The sequence below is a fragment of the Hemibagrus wyckioides genome, linkage group LG21 (assembly GCF_019097595.1).
Source record: "Hemibagrus wyckioides isolate EC202008001 linkage group LG21, SWU_Hwy_1.0, whole genome shotgun sequence".
NCBI lineage: Eukaryota > Metazoa > Chordata > Actinopteri > Siluriformes > Bagridae > Hemibagrus > Hemibagrus wyckioides.
Window position 1 is genome coordinate 6,035,214 of NC_080730.1, and position 20,667 is coordinate 6,055,880.

At 38.4% G+C, this 20,667-nt stretch overlaps 2 protein-coding genes across 4 annotated transcripts in view; both read left to right on the forward strand.

Moving 5' to 3' along the window:
- Window positions 1-3,422: 3,422 nt before the first annotated feature.
- On the forward strand, window positions 3,423-9,024 carry terf2ip (telomeric repeat binding factor 2, interacting protein). Its single transcript, XM_058372818.1, has 4 exons — window positions 3,423-3,549; window positions 5,598-6,512; window positions 7,319-7,434; window positions 7,998-9,024. Exons 2-4 carry the CDS (start codon window positions 5,612-5,614, stop codon window positions 8,616-8,618), a joined length of 1,638 nt encoding a protein of 545 aa, XP_058228801.1. The 5' UTR covers window positions 3,423-3,549; window positions 5,598-5,611; the 3' UTR covers window positions 8,619-9,024.
- Window positions 9,025-9,952: 928 nt separating this feature from the next.
- The window catches only part of LOC131342332 (E3 ubiquitin-protein ligase RNF123), a 163,799-nt gene continuing 153,084 nt past the window's right edge, over window positions 9,953-20,667 (forward strand). The window contains exons 1-14 of one of the 3 annotated variants that reach the window (XM_058373094.1): window positions 9,953-10,029; window positions 11,486-11,594; window positions 12,607-12,694; window positions 14,300-14,379; window positions 14,739-14,833; window positions 14,969-15,023; window positions 15,154-15,239; window positions 17,243-17,329; window positions 17,443-17,510; window positions 18,384-18,509; window positions 18,689-18,803; window positions 19,892-19,996; window positions 20,089-20,214; window positions 20,402-20,494. In XM_058373094.1, the coding sequence (XP_058229077.1) occupies window positions 11,513-11,594; window positions 12,607-12,694; window positions 14,300-14,379; window positions 14,739-14,833; window positions 14,969-15,023; window positions 15,154-15,239; window positions 17,243-17,329; window positions 17,443-17,510; window positions 18,384-18,509; window positions 18,689-18,803; window positions 19,892-19,996; window positions 20,089-20,214; window positions 20,402-20,494 (1,206 nt within the window). In that variant the 5' untranslated portion in view covers window positions 9,953-10,029; window positions 11,486-11,512. Of the gene's footprint in view, window positions 10,113-11,485; window positions 11,595-12,606; window positions 12,695-14,299; window positions 14,380-14,738; window positions 14,834-14,968; window positions 15,024-15,153; window positions 15,240-17,242; window positions 17,330-17,442; window positions 17,511-18,383; window positions 18,510-18,688; window positions 18,804-19,891; window positions 19,997-20,088; window positions 20,215-20,401; window positions 20,495-20,667 lie in introns of all 3 variants that reach the window. The other 2 variants (XM_058373095.1, XM_058373096.1) reach the window with 2 other exon arrangements.

Sequence of the window (20,667 nt, forward strand, 5' to 3'; positions counted from 1 at the left end):
TGTATGTTGCTCTGGATAAGAGAGTCTCTGAAGTGCTGTGAATGTAAATAACAGCACGTATTAAATTTACAGCCTTATCTAGAATGACTTACATTCATCTAATTTGTATTACGATGATTAAGGGCCCAACACCTTAACCCTTACTATGCTTTATTCCTTACTGATGAACCAAAGAAATAAATTGTTTATAGAAAGTCTGTTTTACAGATAAATCTTTAAAAAAAAACATTCTGAAGGGGAAATTTGTTGTATGAAAAATGACAAAAGATTTTTTTGCTCTCCTTCTGATAGTATTTTTAGTGTAGATACACTACATAGCCAAAAGTTTTGGGACACCCAAATCATTGAATTCAGGAGTCGTTTTTTCAGGGGTTGGGCTCAGCCCCTTAGTTACAGTGAAAGGAACTCTTAATGCTTCAGCTTCATACCAAGACATTTTGGACAATTTTATTGGTCAGAGATTGGTCAATTTGAGGATGGCCCCTTCCTGTTCCAACATGACTGTGCACCAGTGCACAAAGCAAGGTCCATAGATTTTTGACCATTCCTCTAGAAGACCATTTGTGAGGTCAGGCACTAATGTTGGATGAGCGCAGTCTCCGCTCTAATTCATCCAGAAGGTGTTCTATCAGGTTGAGGTCAGGACTCTGTGCAGGCCAGTCAAGTTCCTCCACACCAAACTCGCTCATCCATGTCTTTATGGGCCTTGCTTTGTGCCCTGGTGTGCACTCATGTTGGAACAGGAAGGGGTCATCCCCAAACTTCACAAAATTTGGAGCATGAAATTGTCCAAAATGTCTTGGTATGAAGCTGAAGCATTAAGAGTTCCTTTCACTGGAGCTAAGGGGACGAGCCCAACCCCTGAAAAACAACACCAATGATTTGGAGGGATGTCCCAAAACTTTTGACAATATAGTGTATGATGATATCTGTAAAGGAAAGCGGATTCAAGAACACTCTCCCAGGAGACTCGGGGCACCAGGCAGGAGACGCACTAGACAGGATGCCAGTTTATCACAGGTCACAATCACACAAACACTCACACACCCATACACACACTAGGGACAATTCAGAGATGCCAATCAGACTATAACACGAGTTTGGACAGGGGGAGGAAACCAAAATACCCAGAGGGCAGTGGTGGTTCAAGTGGTTAAGGCTCTGGGTTGTTGATCAGGGTTCAAGCCCCAACATCACCGAGCTTCACTGTTTAAACAAGGCCCTTAACACTCTCTTCTCCAAGGGGCGCTGTATAGCTGCCCCTGTGCTCTGACCCCAACTTCCTCAGCTGGGATATGTGAAGAAAAGAATTCTAAAATAGCAAATTAGAAAATTAAAATAGCATTTCTTTATTACCTTAAAAACAAATTTTAGTTTAATTTAAGTTCAGGAGTTATAATAATATTGAAATTTCTTTAATGGCAGCATAGTGAAAAGGTTTTATAATTTAATTTAATTTAATTTAATTTAATTTAATTTAATTTAATTTAATTTAATTTAATTTAATTTAATTTAATTTAATTTAATTTAATTTAATTTAATTAATTAATTAATTTATTTTTTTACATCTGTGAGTCCATCATCCCATCATCGCTATGTGATTTGTTGAGCTATGCGTAACATTAAATCTAACATTAATCCTAGATTATCTCTGAACCCTATTTGATTTAATTCACGTTAGTGAAAGCTCTGATTTAATTCAGTGAAAGCTCTGATTTATGGCGATCACGGAGCACTACATGGATTTCCAACAAAAACGTCTCACCTACTGCTACTACAAAACTCGCCCTTTATTACCTGTTCTGCTTGTAAAACTTCAAAAAATACAGCCATGTGATTTCAGTGTCAAAGTGCCTCTCTCGTTCGGCTTAACACGAGCCCGAAGAGCCAACGGCCAACATCAACAAGCCCACATAATGCCCAACTTTGTCTGCACTGTGACTGAAACACTTCAGAGTCCAGACATGATCGCTAGTCCAGCTGGAGGACTTGGCCTTGGGCTGTTATGTTTTGTAGAGAAAAAGCACTCGGTGAAGTTGGTGAGGCTGAAAGCGTGGTGTTATTGCAGGCTCGTAATCAAAACCCAAGCATGAATATTTGGAAGGAGGCTCTGAATTGCATTGATTAATAGACTCTACAGGCTTTTAAGAATGCGGCCTAGGAAATAAAGAAGGTCTTAAACAGCTGCCTCAATACTGCTGCTGCTTGCCTGAGGCCAAGCCAAAAAAAATTTATTAATGAATTATGTGAGGCTGTTAATCAAGAGCTGTGGCTTCAATTGCATACTATCATTAGTGTACAGAAGGGTCCAGTCGACAGATCCGTCCTGGAAGAAATATTAGATTTGTGCAAGGAGGCTAGTAATGTGAATGAATGCGTGACGTTGTGAGCCCCAGAGCTCCAGAGTCCCAGGTTCGATCATCAGCTTGGGTTACTGTCTGTGTGCAGTTTTGTATGCTCTCCCTGTGGATGCGTGGGTTTCTTCCTTCTCCAGAAAAACACCCTCTATGCACATGGCTACTCTGATGCTGCTAGTAGTGTGAGATTGTGCGAATGATACCCAGGCGTCCCATCCAGAGATCCCTAGATCAGGAATAATTAAATACCTATGATCATCATCACTATTACTTATCTCTAATATTCATTTTGGGGTCACTCTAAGTTATTAAAACGTATTCATTAAAGTAATTTTATGATTAACACAAAATTAATTTGCTAATAATCTATTAATTATAATACAACATCTCAGCTCTTTATTTTAAATTCGATGCCTTCTCCTTTTTTTAATGGTAGGAAAAAAATCAGTCAGAGTTTATTTTATGTATAACATCAAATACTTATTTATTAATGTGATAAAATATACAATACACTCGAGTAATTAAAATAATTTTAATTGTTTATTTCTTTTTAAATTATTAATCAGACTGAAATCAGAAACACTAAGAGACCGGGGGAAAATTATAATGATTTGTCGCCATCTAGTGGCAAAACCTTGGTATTGCTATGCCATAAATCTGTCCCGCCCTCAACTACGTAGCACGTCAACGTCACCTTATGTGACTATGGTAACCTGGTGGTATACTACGGTAGTATTAAATACGCTGAAAAAAAGGCTTTATTTATTTATTTAAATTTATTTATTTTTATTTATTTAATATAATTATTTTATTTTTTAAAATTAATTAATTAATTTATTTATTTATTTATTCCATGCTCAACGGACACTTCCCGCTACAATTTCGCGGTCTTAACTTTCTCACACAACATTAATGCCAAAATAAGAGTCTCTATTCTGAAACATTTCATTGCCGGCAAGATTAATTTAAGAGTATAACTATGTGCACTGTTTTTATATGCACAGTATGAGATATGCAAAATCATATGTAAATTATCTACACCTTTTTTCCATGCGCAAATAATGGCTGAAAGTGTGATTTAAAAAAATTGTATCACAAACTTCGACGTCTTGTGACTTTTAATTTAAAATGTGAGTTTTGTTTTTGCTTCACGCCTCTCCACAAAGTTCAACACATTGGAACAACAACAAAGGTAAGGCTATCTAGTTTAAACGTTATGCGTGGATTTTAGCTTTCAGGCTAAAGGCTAGTTTTTAAAAAAAATTGATATGAGCGTCGCAGTCAGCTGTTTTATGGCATATTAAATATTTAACTATTTATACTTAGCTTAGCTGCCTAGCTCTGCAACCTAAGTTTGGAGCTTGATATTAATGCTCTGACTTTGACATTAGCTTTCATTTAGTTTCAGAAATGCGTTAAGTTAGCTGGTCACGTGACGAGCAACTCAACCGTCATTTTCACACCTCGCCATGTTGAGCTAATGATATTATATTATTGAGGTGAAATGATGAGGAAAATAATCAACACCAGGGTCAGAGTTACTGAAATTGATTATTTTCCAGCAACGTGCATTTCCCGAAGCATTTTATTCATGTTAAGCCACAGTAGCTTGCTAGTTATTACATATCTCAATTTTTAAGTTTATTGTCCTGTTATTGCTAACATTACAGCAGCTTTATATAAACACTGGTTCCTTCACCATCCTGTCATGATGCACAACTTTTCATGATTCTGAGATACCAGGAAGTCCAAACATCATCTTCTGTCCTGAAGACATTAATGCATCAAAAGACTTAAAATGACAGCTTTACCTCAGACACCAGAAACTGAATAATAAAATCTCCTTACATTACACACTGATCAGGCATAACATTATGACCACCTGCCTAATATTGAGTTGGTCCCCCTTTTGCTCCCAAAACAACCCTGAATCGTCGAGGCCTGGACTCCACTAGATCCCTGAAGGTGTGCTGTGGTATCTGGCACCAAGATGTTAGCAGCAGATCCTTCGAGTCCTCTAAGCTGAGAGGTTGGGCCTTTATTGGATCGGACTTGTTTGTCCAGCACACCCCACAGATGCTCGATTGGATTGAGATCTGGGGAATTTGGAGGCCAAGTCAACACCTCAGACTGGTTGTTGTGCTCATCAAACCATTCCTGAATTATTTTTGCTTTGTGGCACGGCGCATTATCCTGCTGAAAGAGGCCACAGCCATCAGGGAATACTGTTTCCATGAAAGGGTGTACATGGTCTGCAGCAATGCTTAGGTAGGTGGGACATGTCAGAGTAACATCCACATGGATGGCAGGACCCAAGGTTTCCCAGCAGAATATTGCCCAAAGCATGACACTGCCTCTGCCGGCTTCCCTTTTTCCCCATAGTGCGTCCTGGTGCCATGTGTTCCCCTGGTAAGCGACGCACACACACCCGGCCATCCACGTGATGTAAAAGAAAACGTGATTCTTCAGACCAGGCCTTCTTCCATTGCTCCATGGTCCTGATCTGATGCTCATGTGCCCATTGTTGGAGCTTTTGGTGGTGCACAGGCACCCTGACTAGTCTGCGGGTATGCAGCTTCACAAGCAACAAACTGAGATGCTTTGTGTATTCTAGGACATTTCTATCAGAACCAGCATTAACTTCTTCAGCAATCTGAGCAACAGTAGCTCGTCTGTTGGATCGGATCACACGGGCCAGCCTTCACTCCCCACATGCATCAGTCAGCCTTGACCGCCCATGACCCTGTCGCCGGTTCACCACTGTTCCTTCCTTGGACCACTTTTGATAGATACTGACCACTGCAGACCGGGAACACCCCACAAGAGCTGCAGTTTTGGAGACGCTCTGATCCAGTCGTCTAGTCATCACAATTTGGCCCTTCGTCAAACTCGCTCAAATCCTTATTAGCAAGCTATTTTAACCCAGAAAATAAATAAATAAAAACTCTGTTCATCAGCTGAGTAGCAATAAAAAATAAGATTTTTTTTGTTGATAATTTATATAATCTAAATTTTGTGGTCTACCATAACACACAATATTTTCTTTTACTTTGTTTAATATTAATGTTAATATTTTGCATTTTTATATTTTATTATATTTAAAAATGAAAAAATTAAGTCATAATCAATAAGGTTATGGAACATTTTTATGAAAATATTTTATTTTACATTTTCTTTATATTTTTCAAAATTCTGTAATTACTCAAGGTTAAAAATCCGTCTTGTTTTTCTTTCTTTCAGGTCTGAAGTGAACGATGTCATCTATTAAAAATGAACCTTCTGCCACATCAGCAGTCTTATTCCTGAATGTTAAAGGTGAACCTATGCGCTTCTTCATAAGGCCCGGTCCCACCAAAATGCAGCTTCAGCCTTTAATAACGAACGGCGGAGGAATCGTCTGCCGGACCCAGGAGCCGAGCGCCATTTTGTTAGCCGATCCGGGTGACATCACCGGCGCTGTAGGGAGTGCCAGCCATTTTTACATCTCCACCCAGTACGTTCACGACTGTGTGGCACAGAACCAGCAGTTAGACATCGAAAGCTACAGGTTCAGCAATGTACGGCCCATCCAGACGAGGGCGGCGTCACAGAAACGGCAAGGTACGGGACGAATGGGTTACTCTCTTGAGGATGACATGGCCATCTTGAATTTTATCGCCAAACATCAGAAAGAAGCAAAAGGCAACCGGATTTGGCAACAAATGGAGCGTCAGCAAGTCACCGGTCATAGCTGGCAGTCCATGAAGGACCGGTTTCTAAAGCACCTGCAGCATAAGCTGCAACAGAAAACCCCTGAGAATAAAAAGAAAGTTAGCCCACTGAAAGAGAGCCCTTCTTCTCAGGGTGATACCCCTCAGCCTACGCCAAAGAAGACGCCCAAAAAGAAAGCGGCGGTAGTTTCGTCCTCCGATTCAGACGCCACACAAATCAGCCAGGAGCATGAGGAAGGAACAACAGAACAACTAGAGCTCCATCCTGAAGAAACCAGCAGAAATGCAGAAACGAGGCACAGAGATGAAATCAGGGAGGAAGTGAGAAGAGAGACTGATGGTGATGAGTCAGAGCAACAGCAACAGTGTGACCGCGAGCAGCCTGAGGTTTCAGCTAAAAGAGCCAGAATGGACACGGACTCACCGGTGGAGGATACGGCATCCGGTATTTCAATTCATCTTACGATCGCAGGGGAAAATATTATGAATGAATTTATAAAAGACGGCAGTGCAACAAGTGTCATCTCGACAGAGATTCTATCTATCTGTCTACCTCCTTATCTATCTATCTATCTATCTATCTATCTATCTATCTATCTATCTGTCCGTCCGTCCGTCCGTCCGTCCGTCTCTATCTATCTGTCTGTCTGTCTGTCTGTCTGTCTGTCTTTCTGTCTCTATCTATCTATCTATCTATCTATCTATCTATCTATCTATCTATCTATCTATCTGTATATCTGTCTGTCTGTCTATCTATCTGTCTGTCTCTATCTATCTATCTATCTATCTATCTATCTGTCTGTCTGTCTATCTGTCTGTCTGTCTGTCTGTCTGTCTATCTATCTATCTATCTATCTATCTGTATATCTATCTGTCTGTCTCTATCTATCTATCTATCTGTCTGTCTGTCTGTCTGTCTGTCTGTCTGTCTGTCTGTCTATCTATCTATCTATCTATCTATCTGTATATCTGTCTGTCTGTCTATCTATCTATCTATCTATCTATCTATCTGTATATCTGTCTGTCTGTCTATCTATCTATCTATCTATCTATCTATCTGTTTGTCTGTCTGTCTGTCTGTCTATCCTCTGAAGTGTCATACTTGCTGTACACGCCATGGCCGGAGGTTTGGTTGGAAAATGCCGGAGTTTTCCTTTAATCTCAGATTTACTGCTTTTGGTTTTCTCTACATTTGTTCATGCTGCTACATCCCATTATTTTTATTTTATTTTATTTTATCGTTCCATTCAGGACCAAATGATCAGTCATCACCTCCCAGTGAGAACCGAAACAGTCACAAACCTGCCAAACCCTCTGCGCTCAGCATACTCGAGAAAGCCGCCAGAGAATTCGAAGACTCTCAAATGGTACATTTCTTTAACCAAGTTTTCCAAAATGTACAGCTGTGTAGAAAAGTTTTGGCACCCCTCGCAACCTTTGGTGATGTTTGCCATAAACACAACCTCTATGACACACTATTAAATCAGATAATCCAGGATTTTTTGATTTCGTGTCACCGAATTTAACTTTAACGCAGTATTCTTAGATGCTTAGAATTTCCCACAGATTTTCTGCAAATTTGGGCCAGAACGTTCAGCCAAAACCCTCTCCCATTCACTTGCATTGAGCACAAGTACAGCTCTTAAAGAAAGTCATTACATGTTAAATGTGTCTTTACTGTTAGCAGTTTAATAGAAGAATCCTGTTCTTGCAATTTCACTAATTCAAGTAAACTCCTGCAGAAATCCTGGAGTGTCTAATTAAAAAAGAATCACAGCTATAAGATATAAAGATAAAGATATCACAGCTTGTAAACTCTTAAGTAATTACTTAGGAGTCTTGTCTTTTCTTTTCTATCACTCCTTCTTGCAGATCGTTTCTATTTCTCAGATATTCTTGAGCTGTCCTGAATAACTTTTTTCTTTTTCAGATTGATGGAAGTCAGGAAGGCCGGCCTCAGAGTCAGGATTCAGCCAATAATGTCTTAGATACTGATGAATCTCAGATCATGGCAGCACGTGAAAGAGCTGTAAGGGAACAGGAAGCAAATCCCGAGCATCCTAATGACTCTGCAACTGCTGCCCAAAACCACAGGAGCATCCCGGGGTCAGAGGACGATGATGCTGACGCTGGTCCCAGCAGTGATGCTCTTCCCATCACATCCAACGCTCACATGTTCCTCTTTCAGCAGGAGTCCCAGGAGGAGCCCAGCCAGCCATGTGAGGAAGATCAGCCCTCTCAGAGCTTGGTAGAGACGAAGCAACATGTAGTTAAGTTGATGCAGGAATCTAAGAAAGACTTGGTTGAGGTTATGAAGGCGCTCTTAAAGGCCAGCGGTGATGCCAGTCTGGCTCTGTCATTTTTGCGTGAAGGATATGATCCTGAAGTTCACGGGCCCGTCTGGACTCGGCACGATGATAAAATGCTACTCTCGGACGATTCTTTCGAGTCTGAGAGGCTTCAAGAGAAATACGGACCTGAAGGAGTTTCCAAGAGAGCAGCGTTTCTGAAAGCAGACTTATTGCATAAAAAAAACGCAATGTCATTTTAGTATTCCCAACAGATTACATTTTTTAACCAATGTCAATTGCTATAGACGACATCTTCTCCTACGTTATGCATATTCTCATCTGAATCTGTTGTAAGCAAATGTTTTTATTTAACATAATGCTTTTTAATGACTTTTGAAAACAGCATAATAAAATATATTTTATCGTCTAAAGTGTTGGCATTTTTAGAAACTGCAGAAACTATGGATTAAATTCCATTGTATTTTAAGCAGTGTCAGTGAACTTTTTCCCATGACTTGCATAAACACGTAAAATCTGCAAGTGAAAATGAAAGTGAAGGAAAATGAGTCAAGAAAAAAATTCAAGCTTAAAGCAATCGCAAGTAAAAAAAACATTTAAAGCCTAAATCAATCGCAAGCAATCAAAAATAAAGAAATTCAAGCTTAAAGCAATCAGCAGGAAATAAATAAATAAATAAATAAATAAATAAATAAATAAATAAATTAAAAGCCTAAATCTATCAAACCTGAGTCCTAAGTTACACCAGAAATATTCTCATGACTGATTTCCTTTTTATTCCACTATTTTATTTTATTTTATTTTATTTTTAATTTAGTGTAATGTAATTTAATTTAATTACATTTTTCTTTTCTTTACTTTTTTATTTTTCATTCATTCATTTTCATTTTTATCTATCTATCTATCTATCTATCTATCTATCTATCTATCTATCTATCTATCTAGCTATCTAGCTATCTATCTTTTGTCGAACTGGGAGTTTTTACCCAGTCTGATGTGGTTTTCCCATTTCCCCTTTTTATTAAATATTTTATTACTATGTAATAATAACTAATTCAGATCACTCTTTTAAATGTTTCCTATTAAAATGAAATGCATTAAATATGTATATATTGAAATATTTGTGGTGTGTATAATGATAACTGTGCTGATTTGTTGGTCTGTGCTTATTTTTTCTGTTATTCCTGTGAGAAGACAATACTGAAAATCCCAGTAAGCAACCCAGTTAAATGATGCTGAAAGTGATGGTGTTGATGGTGGTATTGGAATGAAAGGTCCGGAAGCTGATCTGTTTGAGCAGAGTGTACAGATGTGGAGGGGAGTGAGCTCAAATCAGTAAAGCCCTGCTGCATCGCTATCAGCAACATGGGAAAGTTTAGGTTTAAACTAAAATTTTTTTTATTTTTTTACAGATTTCATCTTTGGAAGCCAGTAAAGATGATGTGTCAGCTCCATGATCAGTTTTTCAGAGTGGATTTTTTTGCCATTCAAGGCACACACTCGGATAGTGCAAACGCGTTTTTGAAATTCGGCATTTCTAAGCGCGTCGCTTTTCTAACCCTCTCGGCGCACCGTAGTTGGGACTCGTTTATCCAGCAGTGAAAGCGACTCTTGGCAAAATTCAAAGAGGGGGGAGTGCTGTAACCAAAACAGGTAGCGCAGCATTTAACTTCGGATAAATAACAACACTGTCGGATAATTCAGAGCAAAACCGAGTGCTATTTCAGCCAGGTTTGGTTCGTCTACTTATTTCTGCTTTAATATTTAAGTGTAACTGGGCAGAGCTTCTGCGGCTGTCACTGTCAAATAATTTTAGCCCCTGAAGTGATAATGCATGCGCGAGCTCGGGGTCGCTGTTATTGGTTCATTTGCTCACATGCTAAATTAAATTGCATTATCCGATTTGGTGCACGATCGCGCTACAGTAGTTGTTGTTAAGCTAACACGCAGGAGCTGTGTGGATTACTTAAGCTTTGCTACTCGAGCTATCCTTTATGATTTGTTTCCCCAATCTTTTTGGAGAAAGCCCGCCTCCTGCGCCGTGATTGGCTGTTAAATTCATTCTGAGGCTTGTACAACAGCATTATCCAATCAGAGCGCAGAAGGCGGGATGTTGGTAGCCAGTCATAGCGCAGGTGTCGGAATGCGGGTAGGACAAATAATACGTGTGTTGTCTGATATTGATTTGGCAACAAAGCATATAAACAGATTGTAAACATGTTTTTGTGTTGAAGGTGAGATTTAATACGGATGGCAGCAGAAATTTCAAGAAAAGGCAGTGAAAGGATACTTAGAGCTTGGCGAAAAGACCTGAAAGCTGAATTAAATATAATGTTATTTCATTCTCGTTATTGCAACATCAGTATAATGTAATGTAGTTCAATGTTTAACATAGCGTTAATACTTTTTGCTGGCTGATGTGTTCCAGCTGTTTTGTGCTTTTAAAAATGTGTCATGTATAGTGGTATTTTATTAAAGCAATAGTTAAATGCACCCAATTATTAGTTGTTAAAAATAATAACATAAAATACACGCATTATCTACAGGTTTAATTTGTTTACTTATCTTCTAATTTTATTGACAATAATAATAATAAAAAAAAACATTTGTTTGGGAATAACTGTACAAGAAATAAGGGTTTATCTCTCATTTATATATTAAATTCAGTTCAGATGAGATTGAAATGTCTTACGAGTATGAAGAGTTTACTCAGATAAGCGTATGTATGAGATAATAAGATAATACTCAGCACCAGGAGCCATGTCTTTATATCAAGAAAAATATGGTTGAGTTTGAAACAGCTTTTAGGATTGAATGACGCTTGAACTTGGGTCAGTCCTTGTGCAAAGAAAGTACTTACTTTCTTTAATAATGTCCATGACATGATTGGTTTCTTATATCATAATCAATATATATATATATATATATATATATATATATATATATATATATATATATATAAACGCTTTTAAATCAGCATTGGCTGTATCATAATACTGAGTATTACAATGTTGTAACAATGTTAGAAATTGCTATCACTTACATATATGATTGCTCCATAGAGGAATGATTATCGCTTATTATGATTTTTCTTGTGTGTGTGTGGCAGAACTGAGGTCCATTTTGAAGTGTCAGTATGAGTTCAAAGGGGGGTGGTACAGCCCTGACCCGACGAAATTATCGCCTGGCATCAGACGCAGATAAACCTAAAACCGCAGGTAAGAACGATTCACTCTGTATAATGAATTTTTCACAAGATCGTAATGGTATACCATCACACTTTCTTTTAATTTAATGTTGTGAGAATGTACACCGATCAGGCATGACATTATGACCACCTGCCTAATATTGTGTTGGTCCCCATTTGCTGCCAAAACAGCCCTGATCTGTCATGCAGTGTGTACACCTTTCTATCAGAACCAGCATTAACGTCTTCAGCAATTTGAGCAACAGTAGCTCGTCTGATGGATCGCACCACACTTTTGATAGATACTGACCACTGCAGACCGGGAACACCCCACAAGAGCTGCAGTTTTGGAGATGCTCTGATCCCGTCATCTAGCCTTCACAATTTGGTCCTTGTCAAACTCGCTCAAATCCTTACACTTGTCCATTTTTCCTGCTTCTAACACATCAACTTTGAGGACAAAATGTTCACTTGCTGCATAATATATCCCACCCACTAACAGGTGCCATGATGAGGAGATAATCAATCAGTGTTCCCTTCACCTCTCACTGCTCGTAATGTTATGCCTGATCGGTGTATATCATCAGTCTTAAAACTATGGATACAGTTAAAAAAATATCTTGACATTTAGTAAGATTAGGACCATGCCTAGACGGTGATTAAAGGAATACTCTTAAGATTACTCTAACCACCATTCAAGTGGTTCAGGGTTCAAGCCCCAGCACCACCAAGCTCTACTGTTGGGAGCAAGGCCCTTAACCCTCTCTGCTCCAGGGGCGCTGTATCATAGCTGCCCCTGCACTCTGACCCCAACTTCCTCAGCTGGGATATGCGAAGAAAAGAATTCGACTGTGCTGTAATGTATGTGTGGTGATAATAAAGGCTTCAGTTCTTCTTCTCCTTAATCACACAAAGCCTTTTATGCATAAATAAATAAAGTTCCAATATAACAAATACCTCACCTGTTGTGACATCTTTAAGGCATCATCGTTTTGCCTTGACATAAGGACTACAAGTAGACCTGTGCTTGGTTTGTTTTGCAGGTATTGTGAATGAGAAGCTGTTGAGTGACTACCTGCATCATGTCTTTCCTGCCTCCAGTAAACAGGCTCCAGCATCAGCAACCTACAGGTTAGAAACGTTTCCTTCAGATTTCTGCTCTGTGTTTATAATATCTAAATCTTATGCTACTGAAAGTCTTTGGTGGGGGTTTAATCTGTTCATGTGAATTGTTTACAATGCACAGAAATTAAAACAGTTTTATTAATTCGTTTAGAGTTTAAATTGTCAGACTGAATATGAGGAAATTTATTCATAAATATGTAGGGGCAAAAAAAGTACCCAATGAGAGCTCCTGATAATGTTTAAATTTGCATATCAGTGCCTCCAGGATTTTGAAGAGATCTTTTTGATTGTAATTTTTTTTTGTGGAAAAACTACAAGCACAGGTCTCCCTACTAATGAGGACACACACCGATCAGGCATAACATTATGACTACCTGCCTAATATTGTGTCGGTCCCCCTTTTGCTGGCCCGTCATGGACTGTGTATTCTGACACCTTTCTATCAGAACCAGAATTAACTTTTTCAGCAATTTGAGCAGCAGTAGCTCATCTGTTGGATCGGATCACACGGGCCAGCCTTCGCTCCCCACGTGCATCATTGAGCCTTGGCCGTCCATGACCCTGTCGCCGGTTCACCTCTGTTCCATTCTTGGACCACTTTTAATAGATACTGACCACTGCAGACCGGGAACACCCCACAAGACCTGCAGTTTTGGAGATGCTCTGATCCAGTCGTCTAGCCATCACAGTTTGGCCCTTCATCAAACTCGCTCAAATCCTTACTCTTGCCCATTTTTCCTGCTTCTAACATCAACTTTGAGGACAAAATGTTCACTTGCTGCCTGATTATTCACAGATTATATTAATATAAGTGCACAGCTTTAAAACACTTATGTACACTAATGTAGAGAGTTGATGCGCTGCAGTTGCTGAGTTGCTTTAGTGGGAGATTTAGTGCAAGAGCTCTTTCACTCTTCAGTCACCATTTTGTTCTTTGTTAAGCTTTTTGCCTTTTCTGGGAGCTTGTTAATTTGCAACTGATCGAGGTTTTCGCTGATAGATGCATGACTGTAAATAAAACCAAAACTTTTGTAAATCTGGTTAGAATTATTCGTTCATTTTTGGCATATGAAAAATAAAAGTTTTCTAAATGCAGCGATTTTATACAAAACATTTATTTCTTGCTATTTATTTTTACTTTTATTTCCTAGACCTCAGCTCTTCAGAGGCATGGCAGATGCTAGTAGAATGTCATTTGGAGCAGGGGGTCTCGTACAGGGTCCAGTGCAGGGCTCGGGTTACCGGTTGCGGCTCTATAGATAGAGCGTGATGGGAACTTTGGAGAAAGCTGACTGTCTGACTGAAATAGACATAGCTGTGTGAAGTCACTGTAGCTGATTCTGTAACACAGCTTTGCCGGTCGCTGTTTTAATGGTGATTTTGCTAAGCATCTTGGATCGTTTCATGTAGTTGAAATAAAAAACAGCAATAGCTTAAATAAACAGGTAAATAAATCAATGTCACGATATCGAAGTGTATTACGACATCACAGTACTGATATCATATCATTGTATTAGCCAACTCTTTTAGATTCTAATCTGTTAGTGACATTCATTTATTAGCGTCCACAGAGTCTAGGTACGATCTCGATGACTTTTCTCGTCTTTGCAGAAAACCCTTGACGTTCCAGGACCTGGGCGCTCATCTGGAGAAGCTTCTGTCCGAGGACGAGCCTGCTGAGGACAGTGCAGGTCAGACTGAGTCACTTCCTGTTTAGATTTTACACAGTACACATATCTCTTATCTCTAGTGTTATGCTTAAGCATGAAAGAATGATCTGTATTGGTGGATAAACAGTCACTGGAAATAACACACACATTGTAGCTTTAATTGGGATGATAATATGAGGTAGCAGAAGTCTAGCATCTCATCAGTCATAATCCAGTGATTATTATTATTATTATTACTGCATTATGACACCAAAATAGACCTGGGGACACCTTAACGTCAACAAAAACAGACCTGGGGACACATTGGGCACCACAAAATAGACCTTTTTTGCTTGTTTACCTTTGTGCTTGCTGTATATTCGGTGTGTTTCTGTCTCCAGATCATACAGAAGGGCGACTCGGACCCTCTACCGTTGTCCTGGACCACACCAGCGGATTCGAAGGCCTCTTATTTGTAGATGATGATCTTTTAGGAGTAAGAATCATTTCTTCTACTCTGATGACCTCACAGCATTGTAAATCTACCAGGTTTATAGTTACAGCTGAATGATGTGCTGCGAAGGTGATCTTTTATAGAAACCATTTTTAACAGTTTTCTTTTTGACCTCAGGTCATTGGCCATAGCAATTTCAGTTCCATAAGGGCTACAACCTGTGTATTCAAAGGTAATTCCAACTTACCGCACCAGCTTTGGACATAGCTGTGTAAAGCTTGGTTTGTGTAGTAGAGTATATTTTTTCCTTGAAGCGTGTTTGTAATGTCTTACGTGGGTTTTAATCTTTGTGTCACTTTCAGGGAAATGGATGTACGAGGTGCTGATCTCGTCACAAGGTTTGATGCAGATAGGATGGTGCACGCTGAACTGCAGATTCAACCAGGAGGTGTGTGCGTGTGTGTGGAAATGACCTTTTTAGTAATGAAAAGGTTTAGTGTATATACACCGATCAGCCATAACATTATGACCACTGACAAGTGCCGTGAATAACACTAATTCTTGTGGACATGTGAGCGCCAGAACTGGACTACAGAGTAATGGAAGAAGGTGGCCTGGTCTGATGAATCACATTTTCTCTTAAATCACGTGGATGGCCGGGTGCATGCAGGATAATGCGCCGTGCCACAAAGCAAAAATGGTTCAGGAATGGTTTGATGAGCACAACAACGAGTTTGAGGTGTTGACTTGGCCTCCAAACTCCCCAGATCTCAATCCAATCGAGCGTCTGTGTGATGTGCTGGACATACAAGTCAGATCCATGGAGGCCCCACCTCACAACTAAAGTAAACTTAATCAAAGGATCTGCTGCTAACATCTTGGTGCCAGATACCACAGCACACCTCCAGGGATCTAGTGGCAGTCCGTGCCTCGACGGGTCAGGGCTGTTTTGGCTGCAAAAGGGGGACCAACACACTGTTAGGCAGGTGGTCATATGTTATGCCTGATCAGTGTATATGCATATGTATGTGGCTGTATATATAGAGCAGAATACATGGTGGTTTAATGGGCTTTAAAATTGTCTGGTGTGTGTGTGTGTGACTGTGTCCTGTGATAGGATGTCATATAAATAGACGGATGGATATATATAAAATAAACCCACCTGTGTTGTTTAGAGGACAGTAAGGATTCTGTGTTTTAAAGCTAATCCTGAAAGAGAGGCACGGAAGAGAAGGACACAATAGAAGAGAACTGAAAAGAGTAGAAAGTAGCACAAAGAAAGTAGCACAAAGCAGGAGGAAAAAATAAAAAATGAAGCTAAAGGAAAAAGTAAAACAAATGAACTAACAAAAAACCCTGAAAGGACCATCATTTTTATGTCTCGGTTTTATTTTAATTTTTAATTATAATGTATGCACATTTGTGACCAAACACATCTGTAGACTGAATACTGAATTCTTTATTAAAGAATACTCTTTAATAAACAAATGCAACTTGTTCCTACTGGAAACAACTGACAGCCAATTGGAAATACAGATTTATTTGTGATAATAAATCTTCACTTATTCGATAACTTACATTTTTATGTTACAATTATTAATAATCTGCTGGCTTACTTTCCACGTGCCTTTAATAAACTAGTCATGAACTCAATAAAAAGTAAAGGTTCAAAAATAAAATTCTTTAGTAAATAAAAAAAGTGCATGTCATAATAGTTTAAATAAACGTAAAACAATTTTTTTATTATAATTTTTTAAGCTTAAACAAACAGAAAATTCAACCAAAAAATAAATATAAATATAAGTTAACAAAATAAATAGAAAATATAATACATATAAATATACAAACAAGCTAAAGTAACTATTTTGTCTAATTTCTTCCAATGCTTTAAAAAGAAAAGAACAGAAAAAGAATAAATAATGAAGAAATAAATTTTGTTAGTAGTTTAAACATTTTGAATTAAAACAAAAGACACAAAAATGTAAACATTTAAAAAAATGTTTTAAGTATTATATCAGCATAAAACTATTAATTAATTGATTGATTGATTGATTGATTGATTGGTTGGTTGATTTTATTTTTAGGGCACTACTTTATTTTAAATATTTTAATATATTTTAAAACATTTTTTCTGTTTAATTTGAATTCTCTGCAACTAAGTCTCATGTGCCTGAGAAATGTATCTTTCCAGCCCTTACATTATCATATTCCTCAACATGTTTGAGCTGATGCCATGTTGCAGCTTTCAGGTCAGCTGGTGTTCCTTGGCATCATCTGAGGCATGATAATAGACTCGCTGTCTGCTCACACATTGCACAACATCTGGAACAACATCAACCTGACTGTTTTTCTCCAGAACCTGTCGTGTCCTTTTTTCCTAAAGAAGATAGGTTTAGTTTAGTGTTTTTTTTGTGTGTCTTTTTTGACCTCTTTCTTGACCTCTATCTTTAGGAGGGAGTTGGAGATACTCCGGACTCGTATGCTTATGACGGTAATCGAGTCAGAAAATGGAACGTCACAACCACCAACTACGGCAAAGTGAGAACACACACTCCTTCAAGGACCTAACTGAATGTTTACACACTGGTTCTCCATAACGTCCTACTGGACTTCTTTATTTTTCCTCTCTAAAATGTTTCTTCATCCTCCAGTCGTGGGCTGCTGGGGACATCGTTAGCTGCATGATAGACCTCGATGAAGGAACAATCACTTTTTGTTTGTAAGTGACCTAATTCTGCACATTTCACTGTGACTTTACAAATAAGCCAGTTTGACGTATTATGCAAATTAGCCTGTACAAACATTAATAATTAAAAATTATTAAACAGATATTAAATATATTCTGAATTTGTGTAAACGATTGTTAACTTGTTACACGAAAATATTAAATATTAATTTACATTACATATGAAGTAATTATGAATTTATTTTATTATTTTTAGTAATATATTTTTTAATAATAATAATTATTATTGTAATTTATTTTATTTTATTTTTTTAAATATTAGTTATTAAATACTGAGTTGAAAACTGTTTGTAAAATGGTGCTTTTTTCCTATTTATTTAAAATAAAAAAATAAAGTGTTGATCATCAGGCTGATTGGTTTTGAAACCTTTTAAACACATAAAAATATTTGGGTGGATGATATGAGTTGACAAAAATATTGTGTTATAATACTTTCAATAAAACTGTTGTATTCAAAATGTCACAAATAATATTGATGTTTGTTTGTTATTAATAAACATACTTATGATAGATTTATTTTTATTTTGTAAGCATTCTGATAAAAATGTAAAAAAAAAAGAGAAAGATCTGTATTTATTTATATATTTATTGTTTTATTTATTTATTTATGTTATTATTATATTCTATTATTGTTTATTTTATATATATATATATATATATATTTTTATTTTGTTTTAACGATTATAAATAAATAAATATCTAGAATATTTCACTGAAATATATTCTGGTATAATTTATCATGATATCAATATTATATTGTCATATCTCCCAGCTCTTTTTGATTGTATTGATTATTTGTTAATTTCCATGAGCCTGTCTTCATGTTTGTTGTGTTTAATTCCTCAGGAATGGACAGTCCCTCGGTACAGCTTTCAGTAATATCAAGATGGGTCCAGGGGTCGCCTACTTCCCTGCTATCAGTCTTTCATTCAAAGAGTCTGTGGCCTTTAACTTCGGCAGTCGCCCACTCAGATATCCTTTTTGCTTCTCCCTCTTTTGTTGTGGTATTATTTTGTTATATTAGAGGATCTCAGTACCCAGAAGATTGAAAGTTCAAATCCTGTTGAACTCTTGAGCAAAGTCTTTTACCCTCAAGTGTTCATCTCTGTGTCTGTAAACCGAGGAGCTTCCTTAACCTTCTGCTCCTTCACGTATCCTGTGGAAGGCTATCATCCCCTTCAGGACCCACCAACTGCTGACCTCATCAAAGCCAAGAGGCTGCTGGGATACATGAAGAACGTGATGTCCGCTAGCATCGACACACAGGTATCTTTCTTCCAGCCGATTGCACTCTCAATGTCTTCTGAATGTAAAAGCAAGAAAAAAAATATTCGTGACAATTCATGGTGCATGGTGACTTAGTGGTTAGAACGTTTACCTCTAGGGTTGAGGGTTCGAGTCCTGCATTCACCCTGTTTGCACAGAGCTTCCATGTTCTCCCTGTGCTTCATGGGGCTTCCTCCAGATGCTCTGATTTCCTCCCCCATTCCAAAGACATGCAATGTAGGTTAATTGGCATTCCTAAATTGTGTGTGAATGGGTTTGTGTATGTAAATAGTGTGTCTGTGTGAGATTGTGCCCTGTGATGGGTTGGCACACCATCCAGGGTGTCCCCCACCTTGTGACCCGAGTCCCCTGGGATAGGCTTTAGGCTCCTTGAGACCATGTGTAAGATAAGCGGTACAAGAAAATGGATGGATGGATAATTGGAAAATTCCCAGAAATGAAATTCAGCCAGATTTATATCAGAGAAAAATGGGAAAATGTTGGAAGATAGGAAAGATTAATTTGTAAGAACAAATTATTAAAAGTAGACAACACATATAAGATAACAGAGGAAGATGGAGAGAAACAGCAAAAGACAGACATACAGAGTAACAGCTGGGAGTGTGGTCTTGCTATGTGTAGTTTTCCTATTTTTTTTCCTCAAGATTATTAAATGAAATCCCATGACCTCCTGGTGGTCCAGGGGCAGGATCCCGTGCTCTCATTGCCATGGCCCGGGTTCGATTCCCGGGCAGGGTGCCACCCCAGCCATTGAACAGTTAACTCTCAGTCCTGGTCCCAAATCCGGATAAAAAAAAATGGGAGGGTTGCGACAGGAAGGGTGTAAAAACCTGTGCCAAATCATGCAGATTGAATGATCTGCTACAAACAGCAGACCCTGCCATTGCAACGCTAAAAAAATGTAATTAAATCTCACCAGGAGAAGATACAGTGGGTTTCCAGAGAGTCTTAGAGATTTCACTTGGCTTGTTTCTTTTAAATCCATTATTGCGAACAGAATATGAGGTTAAGTATAACAGTGCTCTGTGAATGCTTCATCTTTTCGTATTTCTTTTTTTTTTTGTAAGGATGAGAAGCTCATTGAGAAGGACATTGCAACCTGGCAGCTTCAAGGAGAGCCCACCGTCCTGGTCACGCTCGCACATATCTTCAATTATTTCGCTCCTCTCATGGTTAGAGTGTCTCTTACACATACAAGTGAAATTAGTACTTTTGCTTCATTGGCTCAGACAGAGCGCTTAATGTGTGTGTTAACATCCCGCAGTGTAAAGTGTACCTGGTAGAAGATGTCCTGATGAGTTTCCTGCTGGGTATCCTAGAGGGCGGCGGCTCTGTGGATGAACATCCCCTGATCCAGCAGCTCCTCGATCTCTTCTGGCTGCTCATGGAGGTCATGAGTGTGTTCTGTGTCTGTACAGGACGACTAAGAAGTCTAGGAGTCTCACGTCATTTGAAATAATAATATAATTGTTAAGGAGTCCTGTAATCCTCATAAAAACAAGCAGATGTAAATTTGAATCTGTGATCATTCATCTGCATTCATTCTCGATTTTCGTTTCTTTTCGTTCCTCCGGCAGGACTTTGAGGTGAACGAGTGCCTGAAGCAGTTGATGATGTCCTTGCTCAGGGCATACCGATTCTCTCCCATCATCCCTGACCTCGGCTTCCAGGTAACACACATCAGCCGGCAGGAATTTCTAATAGAAGCAGTACAGTACAGGAGGTGGATTAATTCTCTGTTGATTTTGCGTCCTTGTTTTCGATCATTTTCTATCTTTTTCTAGAATAGATTCGTTCTAAAATGGAGACAGTTTTACTCTTTTCTATTAAAAAAAATGTGGAA